Here is a 27,160-nt window from a genome sequence, read left to right on the forward strand (position 1 = left end):
CGAGCTCGCTATGATATCCCCTCGACATCATCACAATGTTCAGGGTCTCAGCGAGAGGACTCTCTGTATGATGAAGCGGAGGTAGCTGATCAGGATTCTGATCCTGAAGCCGCTCTCAACCTTGATACTCCTGATGGGGACGCCATAGTGAATGATCTTATTGCGTCCATCAATGAAATGTTGGATATTTCTCTTTCAGCTCCTCCAGTGGAGGAGTCAGCTTCTCAGCAGGAGAAATTCCGTTTCAGGTTTCCCAAGCGTACAAAGAGTATGTTTCTGGACCACTCTGACTTCAGAGAGGCAGTCCAGAAACACCGAGCTTGTCCAGATAAGCGTTTTTCCAAGCGCCTTAAGGATACACGTTACCCTTTCCCCCCTGACGTGGTCAAGGGCTGGACTCAGTGTCCCAAGGTGGATCCTCCAATCTCCAGACTTGCGGCTAGATCCATAGTTGCAGTGGAAGATGGAGCTTCACTCAAGGATGCCACTGACAGACAGATGGAGCTCTGGTTGAAATCCATCTATGAAGCTATCGGCGCGTCTTTTGCTCCAGCATTCGCAGCCGTATGGGCACTCCAAGCTATCTCAGCTGGTCAGGCGCAAATTGACGCACTCACACGTACGTCTGCGCCGCAGGTGGCGTCTATAACCTCTCAAACGTCGGCATTTGCGTCCTACGCTATTAATGCTGTCCTGGACTCTGCGAGCCGTACGGCGGTTGCAGCCGACAATTCGGTGGCAATACGCAGGGCCTTGTGGCTACGGGAATGGAAGGCAGATTCTGCTTCCAAAAAGTGCTTAACTGGATTGCCATTTTCTGGCGACCGTTTGTTTGGTGAGAGATTGGATGAAATCATCAAACAATCCAAGGGAAAGGAAACATCCTTACCCCAGGCCAAACCAAAAACACCCCAACAGAGGAGGGGACAGTCGAGGTTTCGGTCTTTTCGGGGTGCGGGCAGGTCCCAATTCTCCTCGTCCAAAAGGCCTCAGAAGGATCAGAGGAACTCCGACGCATGGCGGTCTAAATCACGCCCTAAAAAGACCGCCGGAGGTGCCGCTACTAAGGCGGCTTCCTCATGACTTACGGCCTCCTCACACCGCATCCTCGGTCGGTAGCAGGCTCTCCCGCTTTTGCGACACCTGGCTGCCACAAGTAAAAGACCGTTGGGTGAGAGACATTTTGTCTCACGGTTACAGGATAGAGTTCAGCTCTCGTCCTCCGACTCGATTCTTCAGAACATCTCCGCCTCCCGAGCGAGCCGAGGCTCTTCTGCAGGCGGTGGGCATTCTGAAGGCAGAAGGAGTGGTGGTCCCGGTTCCTCTTCAGCAACAGGGCCACGGTTTCTACTCCAACCTGTTTGTGGTTCCAAAGAAGGACGGGTCCTTCCGTCCTGTTTTGGACCTAAAACTGCTCAACAAACACGTAAGGACCAGGCGGTTCCGGATGGAATCCCTCCGCTCCGTCATCGCCTCAATGTCCCAAGGAGATTTCCTAGCATCGATCGATATCAAGGATGCTTATCTCCACGTACCAATTGCTCCAGAGCATCAGCGCTTCTTGCGCTTCGCCATAGGAGACGAACACCTTCAGTTCGCGGCACTGCCGTTCGGCCTGGCGACAGCCCCAAGGGTTTTCACCAAGGTCATGGCTACAGTAGTTGCGGTCCTCCACTCTCAGGGTCACTCAGTGATACCTTACTTAGACGATCTGCTGGTCAAGGCACCCTCTCAAGAGGCATGCCAACACAGCCTCAACGTTACTCTGGAGATTCTCCAGAGTTTCGGGTGGATCATCAATTTTCCAAAGTCAAATCTGACACCGGTCCAATCGCTGACATATCTTGGCATGGAGTTTCATACTCTTCCAGCGATAGTGAAGCTTCCGCTGGTCAAACAGCGTTCACTACAGACAGGGGTGCAATCTCTCCTTCAAGGTCGGTCACACCCCTTGAGGCGCCTCATGCACTTCCTGGGGAAGATGGTGGCAGCAATGGAAGCAGTCCCTTTCACGCAGTTTCACCTGCGTCCACTTCAATGGGACATCCTACGCAAGTGGGACAGGATGCCGACGTCCCTAGACAGGAACATTTCCCTCTCTCAGGCAACCAAAGCTTCCCTTCGGTGGTGGCTTCTTCCCACTTCATTATCGAAGGGGAAATCCTTCCTACCCCCATCCTGGGCGGTGGTCACGACGGACGCGAGTCTGTCAGGGTGGGGAGCAGTTTTTCTTTGTCGCTCCTAATTGGGAGACCCAGACAATTGGGTGTATAGCTACTGCCTCCGGAGGCCACACAAAGTATTACACTTAAAAGTGTAAAGCCCCTCCCCTTCTGCCTATACGCCCCCCGTGGGATCACGGGCTCCTCAGTTTTCATGCTTTGTGCGAAGGAGGTCAGACATCCACGCATAGCTCCACTGTTTAGTCAGCAGCAGCAGAAAAGAGGGCCCATACTAGGGCCCCCAGCATGCTCCCTTCTCACCCCACTTTTGTCGGCGGTGTTTGTCAAGGTTGAGGTACCCATTGCGGGTACGGAGGCTGGAGCCCACATGCTGCATCCTTCCCCATCCCCCTTAGGGCTCTGGGTGAAGTGGGATTTTACCGGTCTCCAGGCACTGAGACCGTGCTCCATCCACAGCCCCTGGGGAATCTGCTGGATATGGAGCTGAGTATTGTCAGGGACAGGGCCCTGCTACATCAAGGTACTCTGTGTCCCCATACAGACCGCGCGCAGACACACTGCAGCATTGCTGGGTGTGTTAGTGCGCCGGGGACAACAGCGCTGCGCGCTTGTGCCATACTAACTACAGCTTGCTGAGTCAGTGTATTGGGAACTGCCGCGCCGGCCGCTGCTGTCAGTTTTACACTGCGGCGCGGCTGGGACTTGTGGTGCGCCGGGGACTTCCGCGCTGGCCGTGCATATATGACGGCCGCGCTTATTACTCGAGTCCCCGGCTTTTGCGGCCTAGTTTCGCTTCGTTCCCGCCCCCAGGCCTGCCAGTCAGGGGAAGGGCGGGACGCTGTACAGAATGTCAGCGCCGAGGGCTGGAGTCTACTTTACATACTCCAGCCCTCACACTGGGCACAGTGGGACGCCAGTTTCCCGCACTTTGTCTGAGGCACGCCCACGGTCCGCCCCTCTTCACAGAACGCCGGCAGCCATTCCAGTCTGAGCTGGAGAGGGGAGACAAGTTCTGGGAGACCCAGACACGGGATTCTGGCAACCACACACCCGCTTTTGAGCGGGCGGTAAGCGGCACCTCGGGTGCTGACCCCACTAGTGCCGAAGTGTACATTTGTATTTTTATGCTTGCATGCTATACATTGCACTGTACGGTCGCTGGTGATTCTTGGCTATATACCCTCCTAGATTGCTCAGAGGAGACAACAGCATGTCGTCCGCAAAAAGCAAGGGTGCCAAGGCACAGGCTTTCTATGCTGCTTGTACCGCATGTGAGGCTACTCTACCGGCAGGTTCCACTGACCCCCATTGTGTGCAGTGCTCGGCCCCTGTGGCACTTGCTCGGCCGGGGCCTCTGCTAGAGGTGACCCAGGGAGAACCACCTGTGAATACTGTCCAGGTGACGGGGACAGAGTTTGCAGTTTTTGCTGATAGATTGTCTGTGACTATGACTAAAATTCTAGAAACTTTGCAGTCTAGACCAGTAACTCAGACCATGGGCACTGTTGAATCACTGCTCCCTGGTCCCCCTCAGTTGGAACAGCTCCGGGCTCCGGGGGTGTCCCATGCATCCCAGGGTGACGGCTCTGACACGGACGACAGTCCCAGACAGCCTAAGCGAGCTCGCTATGAGCGGCCCTCGACTTCATCACACTGGTCAGGGTCCCAGCAGGAGGACTCTCTGTGTGATGAGGCGGAGGTAGCTGATCAGGATTCTGATCCTGAGACCGCTCTCAATTTGGATACACCTGATGGGGACGCCATAGTGAATGATCTTATAGCGTCCATCAATAGAATGTTGGATATTTCTCCCCCAGCTCCTCCGGTGGAGGAGTCAGCTTCACAGCAGGAGAAATTCCATTTCAGGTATCCCAAGCGTAAATTAAGTACTTTTCTGGACCACTCTGACTTTAGAGAGGCAGTCCAGAAACACCACGCTTATCCAGATAAGCGTTTCTCCAAACGGCTTAAAGATACACGTTATCCCTTTCCCCCTGACGTGGTCAAAGGCTGGACCCAGTGTCCCAAAGTGGATCCTCCAATCTCCAGGCTTGCGGCTAGATCCATAGTTGCAGTGGAGGATGGGGCTGCACTTAAAGATGCCACTGACAGACAGATGGAGCTCTGGTTGAAATCCATCTATGAAGCTATCGGCGCGTCGTTTGCTCCAGCATTCGCAGCCGTATGGGCACTCCAAGCTATTTCAGCTGGTCTTACACAGATTGACACGGTCACACGTACATCTGTTCCGCAGGTGGCATCCTTAACCTCTCAAATGTCTGCATTTGCGTCTTACGCGATTAATGCTGTTCTGGACTCTACGAGCCGTATGGCAGTGGCGTCCGCCAACTCCGTGGTTTTACGCAGAGCCTTGTGGTTAAGGGAATGGAAGGCAGATTCTGCTTCCAAAAAGTGCTTAACCAGTCTGCCATTTTCTGGTGATCGACTGTTTGGTGAGCGTTTGGATGAAATCATTAAACAGTCCAAGGGTAAGGATTCATCCTTACCTCAGCCCAGACAAAACAAACCCCAACAGAGGAGGGGACAGTCGGGGTTTCGGTCCTTTCGGGGCTCGGGCAGGTCCCAATTCTCCTCGTCCAAAAGGACTCAAAAGGATCAGAGGAGCTCAGATTCTTGGCGGGCTCAGTCACGCCCAAAAAAGACAGCCGGAAGACCCGCTACCAAGGCGGCTTCCTCATGACTTTCGGCCTCCTCTCTCCGCATCCTCGGTCGGTGGCAGGCTCTCCCGCTTTGGCGACATTTGGCTGCCACAGGTCCAAGACCGTTGGGTGAGAGACATTCTGTCCCACGGGTACAGGATAGAGTTCAGTTCTCGTCCTCCAACTCGATTCTTCAGAACGTCTCCGCCTCCCGACCGAGCCGATGCTCTTCTGCAGGCGGTGTGCACTCTAAAGGCAGAAGGAGTGGTGATCCCTGTTCCTCTTCAGGAGCAAGGTCACGGTTTTTACTCCAATTTGTTTGTGGTACCAAAAAAGGACGGGTCTTTCCGTCCCGTTCTGGACCTAAAACTTCTCAACAAGTACGTGAAAACCAGACGGTTCCGGATGGAATCACTCCGCTCCGTCATCGCCGCAATGTCTCAAGGAGATTTCCTGGCATCAATAGACATCAAGGATGCTTATCTCCACGTGCCGATTGCTCCAGAGCATCAGCGTTTTCTACGCTTCGTTATAGGAGACGAACACCTTCAGTTCGTAGCTCTGCCTTTCGGTCTGGCGACAGCCCCACGGGTATTCACCAAGGTCATGGCAGCAGTAGTAGCAGTCCTGCACTCTCAGGGACACTCTGTGATCCCTTACTTAGACGATCTGCTTGTCAAGGCTCCCTCTCAAGAGGCATGCCAACACAGCCTGAACGTTGCGCTGGAGACTCTCCAGAGTTTCGGGTGGATCATCAACTTTTCCAAGTCAAATCTGACCCCGACCCAATCGCTAACATATCTTGGCATGGAGTTTCATACTCTCTCAGCGATAGTGAAGCTTCCGCTGGACAAACAGCGTTCACTACAGACAGGGGTGCAATCTCTCCTTCAAGGCCAGTCTCACCCCTTGAGGCGCCTCATGCACTTCCTAGGGAAGATGGTAGCAGCAATGGAGGCAGTCCCTTTCGCGCAGTTTCATCTGCGTCCACTACAATGGGACATTCTCCACCAATGGGACGGGAAGTCGACGTCCCTCGACAGGAACGTCTCCCTTTCTCAGGCGGCCAAGGAATCTCTTCGGTGGTGGCTTCTTCCCACCTCATTGTCAAAAGGAAAGTCCTTCCTACCCCCATCCTGGGCGGTGGTCACGACAGACGCGAGTCTATCAGGGTGGGGAGCAGTTTTTCTCCACCACAGGGCTCAAGGTACGTGGACTCAGCAAGAGTCCACCCTTCAGATCAATGTTCTGGAAATCAGAGCAGTGTATCTTGCCCTACAAGCCTTCCAGCAGTGGCTGGAAGGCAAGCAGATCCGAATTCAGTCGGACAACTCCACAGCGGTGGCATACATCAACCACCAAGGAGGAACACGCAGTCGGCAAGCCTTCCAGGAAGTCCGGCGGATTCTGACGTGGGTGGAAGACACGGCATCCACCATATCCGCAGTTCACATCCCAGGCGTGGACAACTGGGAAGCAGACTTTCTCAGTCGCCAGGGTATGGACGCAGGGGAATGGTCTCTTCACCCGGACGTGTTTCAGGAGATCTGTCGCCGCTGGGGGATGCCGGACGTCGACCTAATGGCGTCCCGGCACAACAACAAGGTCCCAGCTTTCATGGCGCGGTCTCACGATCACCGAGCTCTGGCGGCGGACGCCTTAGTTCAAGATTGGTCGCAGTTCCGGCTACCTTATGTGTTCCCACCTCTGGCACTGTTGCCCAGAGTGCTGCGCAAGATCAGGTCCGACTGCCGCCGCGCCATCCTCGTCGCTCCAGACTGGCCGAGGAGGTCGTGGTACCCGGATCTGTGGCACCTCACAGTAGGCCAACCGTGGGCGCTACCAGACCGACCAGACTTGCTGTCTCAAGGGCCGTTTTTCCATCGGAATTCTGCGGCCCTGAACCTGACTGTGTGGCCATTGAGTCCTGGATCCTAGCGTATTCAGGATTATCTCAAGAGGTCATTGCCACCATGAGACAGGCTAGAAAACCAACCTCCGCCAAGATCTACCACAGGACGTGGAAGATATTCTTATCTTGGTGCTCTGCTCAGGGAGTTTCTCCCTGGCCATTTGCATTGCCTACTTTTCTTTCCTTCCTGCAATCCGGTTTGGGAAAAGGTTTGTCGCTCGGCTCCCTTAAAGGACAAGTCTCAGCGCTATCTGTATTTTTTCAGAAGCGCCTAGCACGACTTCCTCAGGTACGCACGTTCCTGCAAGGGGTTTGTCATATCGTCCCTCCTTACAAGCGGCCGTTAGAGCCCTGGGATCTGAACAGGGTTCTAATTGCTCTCCAGAAGCCGCCTTTCGAGCCTATGAGGGATGTTTCCCTTTCTCGCCTTTCACAGAAAGTGACTTTTCTAGTAGCGGTCACATCTCTTCGGAGAGTGTCCGAGCTAGCAGCGCTGTCATGCAAATCTCCCTTCCTGGTGATTCACCAGGACAAGGTGGTTCTGCGCCCGATTCCGGAGTTTCTCCCTAAGGTGGTATCCCCCTTTCATCTCAATCAGGATATCTCCTTACCTTCTTTGTGTCCTCATCCAGTTCATCAATGTGAAAAGGATTTGCATTTGTTGGATCTGGTGAGAGCCCTCAGAATCTACATTTCCCGCACGGCGCCCCTGCGCCGCTCGGATGCACTCTTTGTCCTTGTCGCTGGTCAGCGTAAAGGGTCGCAAGCTTCCAAATCCACCTTGGCTCGGTGGATCAAGGAACCAATTCTTGAAGCCTACCGTTCTGCTGGGCTTTCCGGTTCCCTCAGGGCTGAAGGCCCATTCTACCAGAGCCGTGGGTGCGTCCTGGGCATTACGGCACCAGGCTACGGCTCAGCAGGTGTGCCAGGCGGCTACCTGGTCGAGTCTGCACACTTTTACCAAGCATTATCAGGTGCATACCTACGCTTCGGCGGACGCCAGCCTAGGTAGACAAGTCCTTCAGGCGGCGGTTGCCCACCTGTAGGAAAGGGCTGGTTTACGGTGCTATCACGAGGTGTTATTTTACCCACCCAGGGACTGCTTTTGGACGTCCCAATTGTCTGGGTCTCCCAATTAGGAGCGTAAAGAAGAAGGGAATTTTGTTTACTTACCGTAAATTCCTTTTCTTCTAGCTCCAATTGGGAGACCCAGCACCCGCCCTGTTTTCTTAGGGATTTTTGTTTTTTCGGGTACACATGTTGTTCATGTTGAATGGTTTCAGTTCTCCGATGTTTCTTCGGATTGAATTTGTTTTTAAACCAGTTATTGGCTTTCCTCCTTCTTGCTTTTGCACTAAAACTGAGGAGCCCGTGATCCCACGGGGGGTGTATAGGCAGAAGGGGAGGGGCTTTACACTTTTGAGTGTAATACTTTGTGTGGCCTCCGGAGGCAGTAGCTATACACCCAATTGTCTGGGTCTCCCAATTGGAGCTAGAAGAAAAGGAATTTACGGTAAGTAAACAAAATTCCCTTCTTCTCCACCACAGGGCTCAGGGTACGTGGACTCAGCAAGAGTCCTCACTTCAGATCAATGTTCTGGAGATCATGGCAGTGTATTTTGCCCTAAAAGCGTTCCAGCAGTGGCTGGAAGGCAAGCAGATCCGAATTCAGTCGGACAACTCCACAGCGGTGGCTTACATCAACCACCAAGGTGGGACACGCAGTCGGCAAGCCTTCCAGGAAGTCCGGCGGATTCTGCTGTGGGTGGAAGCCACAGCATCCACCATATCCGCAGTTCACATCCCGGGCGTAGAAAACTGGGAAGCAGACTTTCTCAGTCGCCAGGGCATGGACGCAGGGGAATGGTCCCTTCACCCGGACGTGTTTCAGGAGATCTGTTGCCGCTGGGGGATGCCGGACGTCGACCTAATGGCGTCACGGCACAACAACAAGGTCCCAACATTCATGGCTCGATCTCAAGATCACAGAGCTCTGGCGGCAGACGCTTTAGTTCAGGATTGGTCGCAGTTTCGGCTTCCTTATGTGTTTTCTCCTCTGGCACTGTTGCCCAGAGTGTTACGCAAGATCAGGGCCGACTGCCTCCGCGTCATCCTCGTCGCTCCAGACTGGCCGAGGAGGTCGTGGTACCCGGATCTGTGGCATCTCACGGTCGGCCAACCGTGGGCACTGCCAGACCGACCAGATTTGCTGTCTCAAGGGCCGTTTTTCCATCTGAATTCTGCGGCCCTCAACCTGACTGTGTGGCCATTGAGTCCTGGATCCTAGCGTCTTCAGGATTATCTCAAGAGGTCATTGCCACTATGAGACAGGCTAGGAAACCTACGTCCGCCAAGATCTACATTTCTCGAACGGCGCCCCTGCGCCGCTCGAATGCACTCTTTGTCCTTGTCGCTGGTCAGCGTAAAGGGACACAAGCTTCCAAGTCAACCCTGGCTCGGTGGATCAAGGAACCAATTCTCGAAGCTTACCGTTCCTCGGGGCTTCCGGTTCCCTCAGGACTGAAGGCCCATTCTACCAGGGCCGTGGGAGCGTCCTGGGCCTTGCGACACCAGGCTACGGCTCAGCAGGTGTGTCAGGCAGCTACCTGGTCGAGCCTGCACACTTTCACGAAGCACTATCAGGTGCATACCTATGCTTCGGCAGATGCCAGCCTAGGTAGGCGAGTCCGTCAGGCGGCAGTTGCCCACCTGTAGGACGGAGCCGTTACGGCTCTATTATGAGGTATTATTTACCCACCTAGGGACTGCTTTTGGACGTCCCAATTGTCTGGGTCTCCCAATAAGGAGCGACAAAGAAGAAGGGAATTTTGTTTACTTACCGTAAATTCCTTTTCTTCTAGCTCCAATTGGGAGACCCAGCACCCGCCCCTGTTTTTGTATAACACATGTTGTTCATGTTAAATGGTTTCAGTTCTCCGATATTCCTTCGGATTGAATTTACTTTAAACCAGTTTATAATTTTTTCCTCCTTCGGGCTTTTGCACCAAAACTGATGAGCCCGTAGCAGTACGGGGGGTGTATAGGCTGAAGGGGAGGGGCTTTACACTTTTAGTGTAATACTTTGTGTGGCCTCCGGAGGCATAAGCTATACACCCAATTGTCTGGGTCTCCCAATTGGAGCTAGAAGAAAAGGAATTTACGGTAAGTAAACAAAATTCCCTTCTTTTTTATTTTACTAGTACCCCTAGGGGGCTATAGCGATCAGCAATCCGATCGCTCTGATCTATCTGCTGATCACAGCTACACAGCTGTAAACAGCAGATACGGTCACTTCCTGTTTCATTCGGTTCCGGGCTGGGTGACAATGAAAGTGAAACGTCATAGCTGCAGGCGTCATCACATGATCACGCACGTGACATCCGGTGGGGGCGGCAGTAAGTAAAAATCATGGATGCGCGCATATAGATCTCGCTGCCAGACTTTGGCAGTGAGATTTAAGGGGTTAAATGTTGCGAGTGGAAGCGATTCCACTCGTAACATGCAGACACACGTCAGCTGTTGAAAACAGCTGATATGTGTGTCGATCGTCGCCGCGGGGGCGGGGCTTAACGTGACGCGCTCCATGACGGATAGATCTGTCAAAGGTCGTGAAGGGGTTAATTCATTCTTAAGGTTCAGTCCAAATGGACCTCTGGTATTAAGAATAAAAATCCTTTTTGCTTCTCTAATGTGGAGTGTTTTATTTAAATCCCCTCCTCTCTTGGAAACAGTCACCTTCTCAATAGCTTTTAGCGCTAAGGGCCCTGTCACACACACGGATAAATCTTTGGCAAATCTGTGGTTGCAGTGAAATCATGGACATATTGTTCCATTTGTACACAGCCACAAACCTACCACTGATTGTCCACAATTTCACTGCAACCACAGATCTGCCACAGATTTATCTCTGTGTGTGACCGGGCTTAGGAATCTAGTTTGCCATTCTGCACATTGGTGAAATGCTGAGAAGCTCTCGAGGGGCTCCTGCTACTAACGTTATTAGCGTCGTACACGTGTTCAGAAACTCTTCTCCTGAGCGCTCGATTCGTGCTCCCCACATACTGAAGTCGTCAAGAAGTGCAGGTAATAACGTAAATTACACTACACGACACACAATTTAGAAACAAATCAATATCGTAAGCCTTATGAGTAGCACAGGAGCTAAATTTGTTTCCATTAGTCATGAATTTACATAATCCGCACAGCATTTTGCCGCACCTTTTATGAACCTACTGTAGAAAGCCAATTATCGTGACTTCCAGCCCCCACTGCAATGCGACTGCTGGTATGGTCACTCGGAGACACAATAGATCCAATGGTGCAATTTGTTTTATTGGAAACAAATTTAACTCCTTCTTACAAGATTTTTTTTGGTGATTTTATTCTGTCTCTTCCTGGTAGCAATGAATCCAACCGCTCTAATTATCAGTCCCTTAGATAATTGTATGATTTTACTTACTCTACCGGCTTCCACAGATAGTTCAACTCAGCCCAACGATGACTTGTAGGAAGACCAGGAGAAACGCTGTAGTTTCCTTCTAGAATCTTGTATTAAATTCAAAGTAAAGGCAGGTGAAAAGGAATAATCTGTACAGGGTTGCAGACATGTCTCTTCAGTAATGATTCCTCTAGACTAAACTGAAGGAGAAGGGAGGAGCGTTCTATACAGAAGCCAACTAAGGGAGGAACATAGGGACAAACTTCATACAGTCTAATCTACCTAGTAACAATAAAGGAATTTCCTGATAGGAGGAAAAATATGTAATGCAAGAAAAATATACAACACGTTCCCATTCATGGGACACCACACTCCCCGTCTGAAATCATATGATTTCACAAGTCCTTGTACGACGTAAGGAGTCGATCCTGTCCCTCGATGTCACGAAACCTGTAACGAGAAAAGAGACAAACACAAAAAACGCAACAGTAATGCACTGAATTCAAGTCCATGCTTGGTTGATGACGCATTGTCCTTGCGTAAAAATAGAAAAATGTAAAAAATGAATCCAAGTTCAACAAACCCATCTTCAGATTGGGGAAGCCGCAAACATGCCAACTCTTCCTCCAACCCAATAATCCAACGGTAAAGTTTTAATCCAAAGGAAAAATTCAAGGTTCATTGGACACGGACAGTTGTGTCTCCGTACAGCAGGGGTAAGGAAAGGTACGCTCCCCGCCGTGGCAGTGCCCAACGACAAAGTTAGTTCATGTAACGTCCTCCTTTGGTAAAAGTAGCACGAGTTCGGTGACATCAGGATGAATCACACACATGTGCCAGCCGTGGCATGTTGAAGACTTGTAGTTGGTGAAACAGTGAGCGATGTGAATAAGACGAGCTACGGCTCGTACCGCAGATGACCAACTTGTGACGCGCTTGAAGCGATGAGGTCTCAACTTCTGTTTTGATGGTACTGAAGTGTAGAGCGGAGACGACCGGTCTAATTTCCTTGTCGGATTCTGGTTCCACCAGCTCGTACATGTTGCCGGCGTAGTTATTGCAGGTCTCCTCGTATAAGATACTTGGAGGTGTCAGCCACATGTCGCCGAGTTTGGCCGCTGCAGTGAGTCTCATTCCTCGGTCAGCTGGGTTTTGTTCGGTGGGAATGTGGTGCCACTGTTCAGCATGATCTCTGTCGAGGATATTTTGCGTAATCTCGACAAAGCATTTCTCCATCTCTGGTTGTCTTTCCAAAGTGCGTTTTAGAGAGGAGGACCTTGCGGTTGCTTGCTGGGAGTTGTTTGGCAACCTTGGCCTTGGAGACCGAAAGGGTAATGGGGTTACCCAACTGTTAAGGCCCCGTCACACTAAGCAACATCGCTAGCAACATCGCTGCTAACGAACAACTTTTGTGACGTAGCAGCGATGTTGCTAGTGATGTCGCTGTGTGTGACATCCAGCAACAACCTGGCCCCTGCTGTGAGGTCGTTGGTTGTTGCTGAATGTCCTGGGCCATTTTTTAGTTGTTGCTGTCCCGCTGTGAAGCACAGATCGCTGTGTGTGACAGCGAGACAGCAACAACTAAATGTGCAGGCAGCAGGAGCCGGCTTCTGCAGAGGCTGGTAACCACAGTAAACATCGGGTAACCAAGAAGCCCTGTCCTTGGTTACCCGATATTTACCTTTGTTACCAGTCTCCGCCGCTCTCACTGTCAGTGCCAGCTCCTGCTCTGTGCACATGTAGCTGCAGGACACATCGGGTTAATTAACCCGATGTGTGCTGTAGCTAGGAGAGCAGGGAGCCAGCGCTAAGCATTGTGCGCTGCTCCCTGCTCTGTGCACATTTAGCTGCAGTACACATCGGGTAATTAACCCGATGTGTGCTGTAACTAGGAGAGCAAGGAGCCAGCGCTAAGCGGTGCGCGCTGCTCCTTGCTCTGTGCAGCTGCACCCTGTACTCTATACCCTATATATGTACCCTGTGCAGCTGCACCCGGTGTGCGCTGCTCCCTGCTCTGTGCACATTTAGCTGCAGCACACATCGGGTAATTAACCCGATGTGTGCTGTAACTAGGAGAGCAGGGATCCAGCGCTCAGTGTGCGCTGCTCCCTGCTCTCTGCACGTGTAGCTGCGTGCGCTGGTAACCAAGGTAAATATCGGGTTGGTTACCCGATATTTACCTTAGTTACCAAGCGCAGCATCTTCCACGCGGCGCTGGGGGCTGGTCACTGGTTGCTGGTGAGCTCACCAGCAACTCGTGTAGCCACGCTCCAGCGATCCCTGCCAGGTCAGGTTGCTGGTGGGATCGCTGGAGCGTCGCAGTGTGACATCTCACCAGCAACCTCCTAGCAACTTACCAGCGATCCCTATCGTTGTTGGGATCGCTGGTAAGTTGTTTAGTGTGACTGGACCTTTAGTCATTTTGAGAGAACTCTTTATCCATAATCTTTATGAATTCTTTTTCTTCTCTCATCGGAGCCAATTTGTTGTCTTCGTTTGTAGACTCGAACGCTGCTGACCCGAAGTCGTCATCCCAGAGATGATATGCGTCCGCGCAGTCGGGAGGCTGCTGTCGCCACCTGGTGTCGCTCAGCCTCTCTTTCACCTCGTAGTGATGCGGACATGGTTGAAAGTGAGTGCCGCAACCGTTTGGGAGGATGTGCGTCTTGTAGGAGGAGATCGCGTCGGGACTCTTCATTTTGCCTACGCAGACGTTTCCTATGATCACCTAGTCTAAGTCGTAGCGCTGAGCGAATGGCGCATCGTGTGGCCCGTTGATGTGTTGGCGTACTTTGTGTAGCCGAAGGATGTCCCTTCCAATCAGAATCAGGATTTTTGCACTATGATCAAGAGGTGGGATCTTGCTGGCAATAGTTCTCAGGTGAGGGTGGTGAAGAGCTGCCTCTGGTGTTGGAATCTCTTCCCGGTTAGCCGGTATCTGGTTACACTCGACGAGTGTCGGTAGAGGTATCTCTACGGTATTTTCAAGAGATATTACCACGAGACCACTGGCTCTTCTTCCGCAAGCTTCTGAGATGCCGCTGCAAGTGCCTAGTGTATAAGGGTAGGCATTTCCTTTTAAGCCGAACAAGTCAAAGAGTTCAGACCTGGCAAGTGACCTGTTACTCTGGTCGTCCAGGATGCTGTACACCTTCACGGCCCTTTCTGGGTGATCTTTGGGATATACCCTTACTAGGCATATTTTTGCACAAGACTTGTCCCAGAGATCTTCTCCGCAGACTTCGGTGCACGAGGAGGACACTGTTAGGTGGTTTGCAACTTGGCCTGTATTCTCCCCGCCATGACTTGTGGTGGGAGAAGGTGTAGGTGCAGGATCAGGCTGAGATGGGTGGAGCGCTTGTACGTGATCCGTGCTGTCACACTCCATGCACTTGATTGTAACCTTACAGTCCTTGGCAAGGTGTTCTGTAGAGGCACAACACCTGAAACATACCCCAAACCTCTTCAAGAGTTCCTTTCGTTCTTGGAGTGGTTTCTTCCTGAAGCCAATGCACTTCTTCAGGGGGTATGGCAGTTTGTGAATAGGAAACTGGCGGTTCGGATTTTCCGCCTTCAGTGCCATTGTCTGGTGCTGACGGTGTAGGTGTTAGAACATCGGTCTTTTTGACTGATACTGGGCCCCTACATTTTCTGTCATTTTGATGAGTGCTTTCATATCTAGGAGCTGGTGAAGTGGAGTCGGTGGGTTCTCCACAGGTGAAGCTGGGGTCTGCCTTACGTTCCGCGATGCCGTTGATGAATTCGCAGAAGTAGGAGAATGGAGGGAAGGACACTTGGTTCTCTTTTTTATAGTTTGTTCCTACCGTGGTCCACCTTTCCTGCACGTTGTAAGGTAACTTGGCGACTATGGGTTTCACCCCACGAGCGGTGTCCAGGTAGCTGAGGCCAGGTAGGTGTGTGTCTGTTTTGGCCAGCTGGAGCTCAGACAGCAGGTCGCTGAGTTCCTGGTACTTTGAAGCATCCTTGCCAGATATTTTGGGAAGGTCGTATAGTTGTTTCAGCAATGCATCTTCAATTGCTTCAGGACTGCCGAAGCCTTTCTCTAGTCTGTCCCATGCGGTTGCGAGACCAGTTGTTGGGTCGCTGATGTAGACGGATCTGAGTCTCTTGATTCTCTCAGTAGACCGTGGCCCTAGCCACCTGATTAGCAAGTCCAGCTCTTCAGCAGCCGTAATGCCAAGGTCACGCGTTGCGGTTTTGAAGGCACACTTCCACCCTCTGTAGTTTTCAGGCTGGTCGTCATACTTTGTGAGACCGGTGTTGGTGAGTTCTCGGCGGATCATGTACCTCGCAAAGTCGGACATGTCTGATCTTTCCGACGTTGGGGGCACATTTGCTGACTGCGTGGTGCTGGTTGCGTGATTCGTAGCTCCGTGGTTCGGGAACATGGGAAAGTACGGAGTGGCGTGGGCATTTAGACCAGTGATCGGTTTGGTGTGTACAATCTCTGTTGTATACGGGGCTGGAACTACATAGTTGTTGGGAGTGTAGCGCCTTGCCGGCATGTTAGGTTGCATGTAGACATGGGCATACGGAGGTTGCTGATGCGCAGGGTGTGGCTGTGCATTGGAATATGAAGCTGGTTCAGGCTTGAAAGTCTGAGGTGCATTGGACTGACCTGGAAGGCTGGAAGCTGTAGGTGGATCAGTGTCTTGAGGCTCTGGAGAAGTGTTAGCACTGACGGGAAAGTTGATGGTCGTTGGCAGTTTGTCGGCTTGGCTCAGCACGTAATCTCTTCTACGCTTAAGTGAGTCTTCTGTGTCGAGATCACACAAACTGGCGCTGCCTTCTTGGCTCCCACCCAGAGCTTGCTCAAAGACTTTTAGCCTTGCCATGGCCGCCACATGTTCACATTCCTTCTGAAGGGCTTCAATTTCTGCTTCCTTGCGTGCAGATTCTGCTTTCATCTCTGCTTCCTTGCGTGCAGATTCTGCTTTCATCTCTGCTTCCTTACGTGCAGATTCTGCTTTCATCTCTGCTTCCTTGCGTGCAGATTGTGCTTTCATCTCTGCTTCCTTACGTGCAGATTCTGCTTTCATCTCTGCTTCCTTGCGTGCAGATTCTGCTTTCATCTCTGCTTCTCTCTGGGCGAAGATGGCGTGTACTTTTGTTGTTTCTGCTTCGGCGCGCGCCTTTATGAGCTGCTCGCTGAGGGTTGAGTACCTTGATGAGCCTGATTTGAGTGAGTGCCTTGAGCTCTTAATGGACCTGGATTTGTAAGATGCCGCTCCTGACATTTGCGCCATTTTTGCTTCAATCTCGCTCACAATGTCGCGCACAGTTTGGTCTCGTTCAGCATTAAGCTGTTGGAAGTCCTGTAGTTCTTTTTGAGACTCGGACGTATTTGCTCTCAGCAGGGTAGAGGAATATTTTTTACAAATCTCTTTGTAGGACTGGTATGCTGAGTACAGTTGTTCCAGGGCTCCCTCTGATGGTAGCCCATGAGCACCGGGCGCAGATAAAACAGTCACTTGTTTTTGCACTCTTTGCCACAATAATTCTGTGTGGGTAAACAGTTCACTTCTGGCTGTTTCTAGGTTTTCTTTAACCTTCCATGTTGGTTTGGTCAACCGCTTAGATCTTTCACTGTAATGTAAGTGTGAGTCCATGTCTTCCTCTTGTTGCTTTAAAGCAGGTAGTGAGAGAGCTCTCTTTGCCTCCATCAGGAAGGGTGAATGCTGCTCTGCACTGGTTGTCAGGGAAACAATACAATGTTGCAATCTCTGCAGCCAGCAGTCTGTGTTTGCAGGATGTATTTGCAAAGTCTCTGGCTGCAATTTACAATTAGCTTATGGGGGATTCTAGGTTTATAGCTGCACACAGTTCTGATAACAGGTTAATACTTTACAGGGCACTTTGTCTGAAGCTGCTATAAAGTTTTATGCTGTGGCTTGTTATCAACCCCTTGGGGTAATCCTTTCTCTGGATTGTATGCAGTATAGCACTCCTGGAACAGGTTATTTACTGATATATGAATACTAATCCCGGTCACAGCTAGTCCTTTTCACTATTCTGTCTCTTCCTGGTAGCAATGAATCCAACCGCTCTAATTATCAGGCCCTTAGATAACTGTATGATTTTACTCACTCTACCGGCTTCCACAGATAGTTCAACTCAGCCCAACGATGACTTGTAGGAAGACAAGGAGAAACGCTGTAGTTTTCTTCTAGAATCTTGTATTCAAATCAAAGTAAAGGCAGGTGAAAAGGAATAATCTGTACAGGGTTGCAGACATGTCTCTTCAGCAATGATTCCTCTAGACTAAACTGAAGAAGGGAGGAGCTTTCTATACAGAAGCCAACTAAGGGAGGAATATAGGGACAAACTTCATACAGTCTAATCTACCTAGTAACAATAAAGGAATTTCCTGATAGGAGGAAAAATATGCAATGCAAGTATTATATACAACACGTTGTTCCCATTCATGGGACACAACAGAGTTCATCCGTATTAAGAATAGGTAGATGGTTTTTTTTTTAACAATATTGACAATGGAATAATAATCAATGCTGTATTTCGTAGAAAATACGACTGCATGATTACATCCATCTGTTCAGGAGGGTTTATTCAGTAAAAGTTGGTCCCTAGTAATATTTGACATTTTATCTTTAGCCTCCAGAACCACCTTTCTTGAATAACCTCTATTGGCAAATATTCTCAATAATGCTGCAATCATTGAGATACGCAGTTTCAGTGGTACAGCATCTTTTGGCCCTGACGAACTCCCCAGTGGGAATGTTGTTGATGACATGCCTGGGATGGCATCTCCCTGCATGAAGAAGGGAGTTACCCGCAATTGTTTTCCGGAAGATTGTGCAGTCAACTTTATTGATGGAAGCATTTGAAGAAAAATAAATGTCCAAACAAGGAATACAAAACATATTAAACTCATAAGTGAACTGTAAATTAAATGGGTTATTCCGTAAATAGGAGACGAAGTTCTCAACATCCCTCATCACCATGCCAAACCAGGATGATGTCATCGATGAATCTTAAAAAAAAAATCACAATGTTATTTGAGAAAGGATTGAGTGTGAAAATGTACTCTTCCTCTCACCATGTTAAAAAGATATTAGCAAGGGATGGTGAGAACTTCGCCCCCATAGAACAGCCATGTAACTGCAAAAAAATTCCCCATGAACATAAAAAAATTGTTTTTCAACAAAAAATGTGAAGCTTCCACCAAAAATTGCTGTAAATCATCCGAAAAATTACTATATTTACACAAGAGTCCGGAGGGCCAACACTGCTAGTGTTGAGGATAAGAATTGAGTAACCAAAAATACTTAATTCAGCCATTTCATAGACTTAGGGGGGCTTTGCACACTACGACATCGCAGCTGCGATGTAAGGGGGGTCAAATCGAAAGTGACGCACATCCGGCGTCGCAGTCGATATCGTAATGTGCAAATCCTTTATGATACGATTAACGAGCACAAAAGCGTCGTTATCGTATCATCGGTGTAGTGTCCGACATTTCCATAATGCCGGTGCAGCGACAGGTACGATGTTGTTTCCTCGTTCCTGCGGCAGCACACATCGCTGTGTATGAAGCAGCAGGGGCGAGTAACATCTCCTACCTGCGTCCCGGCTGCAATGCGGAAGGACGGAGGTGGGCAGGATGTTTACGTCCCGCTCATCTCCGCTCCTCCGCTGCTATTGGCCGCCTGCCGTGTGACATCGCTATAACGCCGCACGACCCGCCCCCTTAGGAAGGAGGCGGGTCGCCGGCCAGAGCGACGTCGCAGGACAGTGAGTGCATGTGAAGCGGCCATAGCGATAATGTTCGCTACGCCAGCAATCACAAGATATCGCTGCTGTGACGGGGGCGGGGACTATCGTGCTCGACATCGCAGCATCGGCTTGCGATGTCGCAGCGTGCAAAGTACCCCTTAGGTATGTAGTTTAGTTGATGTAACCTAACACACATATTTATGAATGCTTTTGTTTCTTACTAACACATATATATAATATATATATATACTGCATATTTAGTGATTTTTCTTAAGACAATATACCAACACATGTAACTTAAAGATGTCTGCTGCATCCTGTTCAACACCTAACTAATGAATACCATATGGAAGACAGATGGAGTTTGGACTGACCAATTCAGCAGAGACTATGCAAATTCCTATACGTCTTGAGCCCGACCTGCGATGCTTGATTGGACTATACTTTTGTCTACACCCATTACTTCCTAGTCCTATAAAGGCTTTGTCTGGAAATAAAGAATTGAGTTGTTTGCGCCAGTCATGAAAGAGAGAGTTGTAATTGATCTGATCGATTTTATTATTTTCCTCGTGTGCACACACACAACATTATAGATAATTTGGAATCGGCAATTAGACCTTGAGAGACCCTTTGTAGTCTCATCTCAACACTAGATCATGCGGAATGGAGGTGTAAAGACTCTGTATGTCACAGGTTACCCAGCTACAATCCTCACTCCAATAAAAATTAGAAAAAACATTCAACACATGCTTGGTGTCACGAATGTAGCTGGGAGAAACACAGGACAACAACTACAATCTATTATCCACCCATTCAGATAGATGTTCAAGAAGGGACTTTACACCTGAAACAATGGGTCTAAACCCAGGCGGAAAATCCCCCTTAAGAGTTTTTGGCATGGCATGGCATGAAACAATGGAACTAGGGGGAATTTAGGACTAAGATAGTCAAATTGTTTATCATTTATGATCCCCATATGTCGTGCATCATCCAAAAGCCGCTCTAGAGCAATCCTAACAGTCAGTGGGGTCCTGAGAAATCCTAGCAAATGTTGCACTATCATTCAACATACACATTAGTTCTTTTTCATAGGGGTGACACTGTGGCTCAGTGGTTAGCACTGCAGTCTTCCTGCACTGGGGCTCTGGGTTTAAATCCCACCAAGGACACCATCTGCAAGGAGTTTGTATGTTCTCCCCGTGTTTGCGTTGGTTTCCTCCCATACTCTAAAGACATACAGATAGGGATTCTAGATTGTGAGCCCCAATGGGGACCGTGTTGTCAATGTATGTAAAGCGCTGTGGAATTAATAGCGCTATATAAATGAATACAATTATTATTATTAATTATATAAACCGACATCAAGTACAACTACAGAGCTACCTTTGTCTGAACCCCTAATGACAATGTTAGGATTGCTTCTCCGTTCCTGCAAGGCCGCGCTCTCCTGGGGAGTCAGATTTGGATCTTGTGTATGGTACGCACCAAGCCATACTAATGGATAGTTTAATGGAAATTCAATAAAGAGTGAAGTTTTTATTCTACCTACTGGACTGGATGCTGGATCTGCTTTTGGGATCTGAATGAGACCGTCTGATGTTGCACATTAAAATCTGATGGACCATCTCTGTTCTGCTTCATCTGACGGTCTCAGCTCTGCTACATCTGAGTGAGACAGTAGGATGTAGCAGAGTAGAGGCAGTCAGACTCTCCATCAGTGTTTGCTCTACATCTGACTGTCTCACTCAGATATAGCAGTGCTGATACAGTCAGGTGTAGTGTCTTTGACCATCTCTACTCTGCTTTATCTGTGTGAGATGTAGCAGAGCAGAGACAGATGTAGCTATTGGTACTATTATGTTGGGTCTATACAATGTAATGTAATGTGGTTACTATATGGCGTTATTACTCTGGGTCTATATAATGCAATGTCGTTACTATATTACGGTGTTATGCTGGGTATATACAATGTAATCTCGTTTCTATATGGTGGTATTATGCTGGGTTTATATAATGCAGTATAGTTTCTGCTCTACTACATCTGACCTTCTCTGGTTTTCAACATCTGTAGCTCTGCTACATTTGTAGCTAGCAGAGATGCTCCATCTGTTTTTGCTCTGCAATAACTGACTATCTCATTCAGATGTAGTAGAGCTGAGATGGTCAGATTTAGCAGAGCAGAAACAGATGTAGGTAATGGTACTGTTATGTTGGGATTATACAATGTAATTAATGTGGTTACTATATGGCGATATTATGCTGGCTCTACACAATGTAATGTAGTTACTATATGGTGGTATTCTGTTAGGTCTATACAATACAATGTAATTTCTATATGGCGATAATATGCTGGGTTTATACATGAAATGTGGTTACTCTATGGCGGTATTATGGCGGTCTATACAATGGAGAGAGTATAGTGGGGTCTCCCAGTAGCACAGAACATTTTAGGAGAGGAGTGCCTGAGAGTTTCATACTGGAAGTAGAGAGGCCTTCCAGCAGCACATGGTATTTCATGAAATGAATGTCAAGATATTGTCGTAGGTCAGAAGCTGGAAAGTGCAGGTTTCAGCCGCAGCACAGAGTATTTCAGGGGATTCAGAAACCTGCACTTTCCAGCTTGAGGTCTTCTGCAACCTCTCTTCATTCATTTGCTGACACACTCTGTGCTGTCCCTCTCTCTCTGTTTCTGTCCCTCTCTCTCTTTCTATCATTCTCTCTCTTTGTCTGTCCCTCTCTCTCTCTGTTTTTGTCCCTCTCTCTCTCTTCCTGTCCCTCTCTGTTTTTGTGTCTCTCGCTCTCTGTTTCTGTCCTCTCTCTCTCTCTCTATATCCTCTCTCTGTTTCTGTCCCTCTCTCGGTTTCTGTCCCTCTCTCTCTCTCTGTCCTTCTCTGTCCCTCTCTCTCTGCTTCTGTCCTCTCTCTCTCTCTGTCCTTCTCTGTCCTTCTCTCTCTCTCTTTCTGTCCCCCTCTTTCTATCCCTCTCTCTCTCTTTCTGTCCCTCTCTCTCTGCTTCTGTCTGTTTCTCTCTCTGTTTCTCTCTGTTTCTGTCCTTCTCTCTCTCTCTGTCCTTCTCTCTCTGTCCTTTCTCTCTCGCTCGCTCTCTGTCCCTTTCTCTCTGTTTCTGTCCCTTTCTCTCTGTTTCTGTCCCTTTCTCTCTGTTTCTGTCCCTTTCTCTCTCTTTCTGTCCCTCTCTCTGTTTCTATCCTTCTCTCTCTCTTTCTGTCCCTCTCTCTCTGTCCTCTCTCTCTCTTTCTGTCTCTCTCTTTCTGTCTCTCTCTTTCTGTCTCTCTCTTTCTGTCTCTCTCTCTTTCTGTCCCTCTCTCTCTTTCTGACCCTGCCCCTCGCCTCTCTCTCTTTCTGTCCCTCTCTCTCTTTCTGTCACACTCTCTCTCTCTCTTTCTGTCACACTCTCTCTCTCTCTTTCTGTCACACTCTCTCTCTCTCTTTCTGTCACACTCTCTCTCTCTCTCTTTCTGTCACACTCTCTCTCTCTCTTTCTGTCACACTCTCTCTATTTCTGTATGTCTCTCTGCTTCTGTCCCCCTCTCTCTTTCTGTCCTTTCTCTGTCCTTTCTCGCGCTCTCTTTCTGTCCCTCTCTCTCTCGCTCACTCTGTCTGTTTCTGTGTCTTCTCTCTCTCGCTCACTCTGTCTGTTTCTGTGTCTTCTCTCTCTTGCTCACTCTGTCTGTTTCTGTGTCTTCTCTCTCTCGCTCACTCTCTGTCTGCTTCTGTGTCTTCTCTCTCTCGCTCACTCTCTGTCTGTTTCTGTGTCTTCTCTCTCTCGCTCACTCTCTGTCTGCTTCTGTGTCTTCTCTCTCTCGCTCACTCTCTGTCTGTTTCTGTGTCTTCTCTCTCTCGCTCACTCTCTGTCTGTTTCTGTCTTCTCTCTCTCGCTCACTCTCTGTCTGTTTCTGTGTCTTCTCTCTCGCTCACTCTCTGTCTGTTTCTGTGTCTTCTCTCTCTCGCTCACTCTCTGTCTGTTTCTGTGTCTTCTCTCTCTCGCTCACTCTCTGTCTGTTTCTGTCTTCTCTCTCTCGCTCACTCTCTGTCTGTTTCTGTGTCTTCTCTCTCTCGCTCACTCTCTGTCTGTTTCTGTCTTCTCTCTCTCGCTCACTCTCTGTCTGTTTCTGTGTCTTCTCTCCCTCTCCCTCTCCCCTGGAGGTCTCCCCCGTTTGCTGTCATCGTCTACTGGAAAATTGCTGTTGATTCCCATTGCCTTCCGTTATGCTGGTTACTGCAGTGAAGCTCCGGAGCATTTTGCTGCTCCCATCACTAGTTGTGTGTCCCTGACTGTGTACAGCACATCTGCCATTGTAATGTGATTCTGTTTCCTTTGTGGGAGGAGGGAACATAACGAGCCCTTTGTGACTGATCCTTTGTTTTAGGCTTTGTGGATGTGGAGACTCCCACCCTGTTCAAGAGAACTCCTGGGGTATGTACACTGGACCCTGCCCCTCGCCTGTGGCTGTGTGGTTATATGCGGCTGTATGAGACATGTTAGAACGCCGGAGACCCTGGTTCAAGTCCCGTTGGTGACAGTAATATATAATTATCAGTGGTGGAAGCTGAGTGACTTCTCGTGTGCAGTGAAGTGTCTGCCCGCGGTACGAGGCTTCCTATAGAATCTCCTGGAGATCTCTGTCTGGTTCTGTACAGTGCACGCGGAGCCGGATCGTTCCTCTCCAGACACTCTATACCGTCAGTTATTTTTATGGATCTACATCACTCGGGAACTGCTTGAAAAGCAATTCCTCACTATGAAGAAGGGTGTGATATAATAAGGGATGGTCTCTACACAGGGCGGTGGTGGCGGGGCATGGACTGGGACCAACACTCGCAATGTAACGTAGAAGTCGTGGATTCTGTTTCAGGGAGCTAAGGAATTTTTGGTGCCAACGCAAGAGCCTGGCAAATTCTACTCATTACCCCAGAGCCCTCAGCAATTCAAGCAGCTGCTTATGGTCGGCGGCCTGGACAGGTGAGAAGATGGCGAGATTGTACGTAATCAGAGCATAAAATCAGATCAGTGGTGGTCGGATGTGCGAAATGTGCTGCAGCGCCCCCTAATTTCCAAGTCTATAAATGTGCTGGAGCGCCCTCTGGTGTCTGATACTATATAAATGTGCTGAAGCACCCCCTGGTTCCTGACACTACGTGTCAGGAACCAGGGGGCGCTTCAGCACATTTATATAGTATCAGACACCAGGGGGCGCTTCAGCGGATTTATATAGTATCAGACACCAGGGGGCGCTTCAGCGGATTTATATAGTATCAGACACCAGGGGGCGCTTCAGCACATTTATATAATGTGCTGAATTGCCCCCTGGTGTCTGATACTATATAAATCCACTGAAGCGCCCCCTGGTGCCTGACACTATAAATGTGCTGAAGTGCCCCCTGGTGTATGATTCTATATAAATGTGCTCATGCGCCTCCTCCTGTCTGATAGTATATAAATGTGCTGCAGCGCCCCCTGGAGTCTGATTCTATAAATTACTGCAGCACCCCCTGGTGTCTGATTGTAGTAATGTATAGGATATTTTTATGAACCTTTATTATAACATATTATGTAGATATTAGAGATGAGCGAACCGGTCGCGGTTTGGCTCGAGGTCGGTTCGCCGAACGGGCGTCTCATTCGAGTTCAGTTCGGCGAACGTTCGACGAACCGAACTCGAACCGCATAGGAAACAATGGCAGGCAATCACAAACACACAAAAACACCTAGAAAACACCCTCAAAGGTGTCCAAAAGGTGACAAACAACTCACAACACAACACAAACACATGGGAAAGTGGCACGGACATATACTCATGCGAAAACAAAAGAGCAGGACAAGGAAAAAGAGGAAAAGACACAGATATAGGCGTGGCACGCCCTTCTAAAACCATGTAAAACACCGCAAGGTTACTCCAAGCAGGATCTCCCTTTTTTCCAAAAATTGGGCCCCACACACACCCACCCCTTCAGTGGCAGCACTTGTGCCCCAGTTGTACACTTCACAGGTAGATTTGCATCAAGCACATTCAAAAATACGCCATACTTAACCGCCCCCAGGATGACACCGGGGTAGGTAGAAAAGTCTTTCCTGATCCCAGCGCTGTGCATCTTGGATCATTTTTAAAAACAATGTAAGCAAGGGTTACTCCAAGCGGAGTCTCCCTTTTTTCCAAAAATTGGGCCACACAGACACCTTATCAGTGGCAGCACTTGTGCCCTAGTTGCAAACAGGATGTTTTGATTTGCATCAAGCACATTCCAAATCCACAAGCATTTACTCTCCCCAGGATGACACAGGGGTAGTAAATTCCTTCTGGATCCATGACTTGTTCATTTTGATGAACGTTAGTCTGTCCACATTGTCACTGGACAGACGCGTGCGCTTATCTGTCAGCACACACCCAGCAGCACTGAAGACACGTTCAGAGACAACGCTGGCAGCTGGACACGACAAAATCTCCAAGGCGTAACTGGAGAGCTCAGGCCATTTTTCAAGATTTAAAGCCCAAAATGAGCAAGGCTCCAGTTGCAAAGTCATGGCATCGATGTTCATTTGGAGATACTCCTGTATCATCCTCTCCAGCCGTTGACTATGTGTCAGACTTGTTGTCTCTGGTGGTCTTGCAAAAGAGGGTCTAAAAAAATTATGAAAAGATTCCATAAAATTGCTGTTACCAGCACCAGATACGGTGCTGCTGGTACGGGTAAGACTGTTGAAGATGACGAGACCGTCCCGTTTGTCAAGTTACAACTGGGAGATTCACTCCCTGCACCTGCACGGTTGTTTGGTGGAAAAGCCGAGCTAAGATCGAGTAACAGCTTCTGCTGATACTCCTGCATATGTGCGTCCCTTTCTATGGCTGGAATTATGTCACAAAATTTGGACTTGTACCGGGGATCTAATAGTGTGGCAAGCCAGTAGTCATCATCACTTCTAATTTTGACAATACGAGGGTCATGTTGGAGGTAGTGCAGCAAGAAGGCGCTCATGTGTCTTGCGCAGCCATGCGGACCAAGTCCACGCTGTGTTTGTGGCATAGAGGTGCTAACCGTTCTTTCTTCCTCTGACATCTCCCTCCAACCTCTTTCAACTGAAATTTGACCAAGGTCTCCCTCATCCGCTGAGTCTTCCATGTCCATGGACAGTTCGTCATCCATTTCTTCATGTTCTCCTGCACCTTCCTCAACATTTCGCCTGCTACCATGCGCCCTTGTTGATCCCTGTCCCCCATGGTCCCATGCCTGCCGCGTTGGTGATGATGAACGTCTGGACCTTGGTGATGTTGTGTCTTGCGCATATGAATCTTCCTGTAGTTCATCCCCTTCCTGTTGTCCCACCCCCTGACTCCGAATAGTGTTTAGCGTGTGCTCCAGCATGTAAATGACTGGAATTGTCATGCTGATAATGGCATTGTCAGCGCTAAACATATTCGTCGCCATGTCGAAACTGTGCAGAAGGGTGCATAGGTCCTTGATCTGATACCACTCCATCAGGGTGATCTGCCCCACCTCTGCATCTCGTTGGCCCAGGCTATACGTCATGACGTATTGCACCAGGGCTCGGCGGTGCTGCCACAGTCGCTGTAACATGTGGAGAGTCGAATTCCAGCGTGTCGCCACATCGCATTTCAGGCGATGAACCGGCAGGCCGAAAGACTTCTGGAGCGATGCAAGTCGCTCAGCTGCGGCGGTTGAACGGCGGAAGTGAGCAGACAGTTTTTGTGCCCTGGTCAGAAGGCCATCTAGGCCGGGATAGTGTGTTAAAAATTGCTGGACAACAAGGTTCAACACGTGAGCCATACAAGGCACGTGTGTCACCTTGCCCAGGCGAAGGGCCGCACCCAGGTTTGCAGCATTGTCGCACACTGCCTTACCAGGCTGCAGGTTGAGTGGAGACAACCATTTATTAAACTCGGACCGCAGAGCTGCCCACAACTCAGCCGCTGTGTGACTCCTATTTCCAAGACATGTCAAGCTAAAGACCACCTGATTCCGTTGCGCTCTGCTGCCAGCATAGTAATGAGGGGTGCGTGATTCATTCTGCGCAGTGAGAACGCTGGTGGCCTGACCAGGCAGGCTTGGGGCGGAGGTGGAGGACCCAGATGAGGTGGAGGAGGCAGAAGCAGTGGCGGAACTTGGACAGACAGAGGATTGACACATAAGTCGTGGGGACGGCAAGACTTGTGCAGCAGACCCTTCACCATCTATCA

General features: G+C 49.5%; 1 protein-coding gene and 1 non-coding gene across 2 annotated transcripts in view; both read left to right on the forward strand.

Moving 5' to 3' along the window:
* The window catches only part of DARS2 (aspartyl-tRNA synthetase 2, mitochondrial), a 99,542-nt gene that overhangs the window by 45,947 nt on the left and 26,435 nt on the right, over positions 1-27,160 (forward strand). The window contains exons 8-9 of the mRNA XM_075320135.1: positions 23,336-23,382; positions 23,822-23,928. Coding sequence (XP_075176250.1) covers positions 23,336-23,382; positions 23,822-23,928 — 154 coding nt within the window. The remainder of the gene's footprint in view (positions 1-23,335; positions 23,383-23,821; positions 23,929-27,160) is intronic.
* On the forward strand, positions 23,508-23,641 carry LOC142250220 (small Cajal body-specific RNA 3). The gene has a single exon (XR_012725153.1).

This window comes from Anomaloglossus baeobatrachus, chromosome 8 (assembly GCF_048569485.1).
Source record: "Anomaloglossus baeobatrachus isolate aAnoBae1 chromosome 8, aAnoBae1.hap1, whole genome shotgun sequence".
Lineage (NCBI taxonomy): Eukaryota > Metazoa > Chordata > Amphibia > Anura > Aromobatidae > Anomaloglossus > Anomaloglossus baeobatrachus.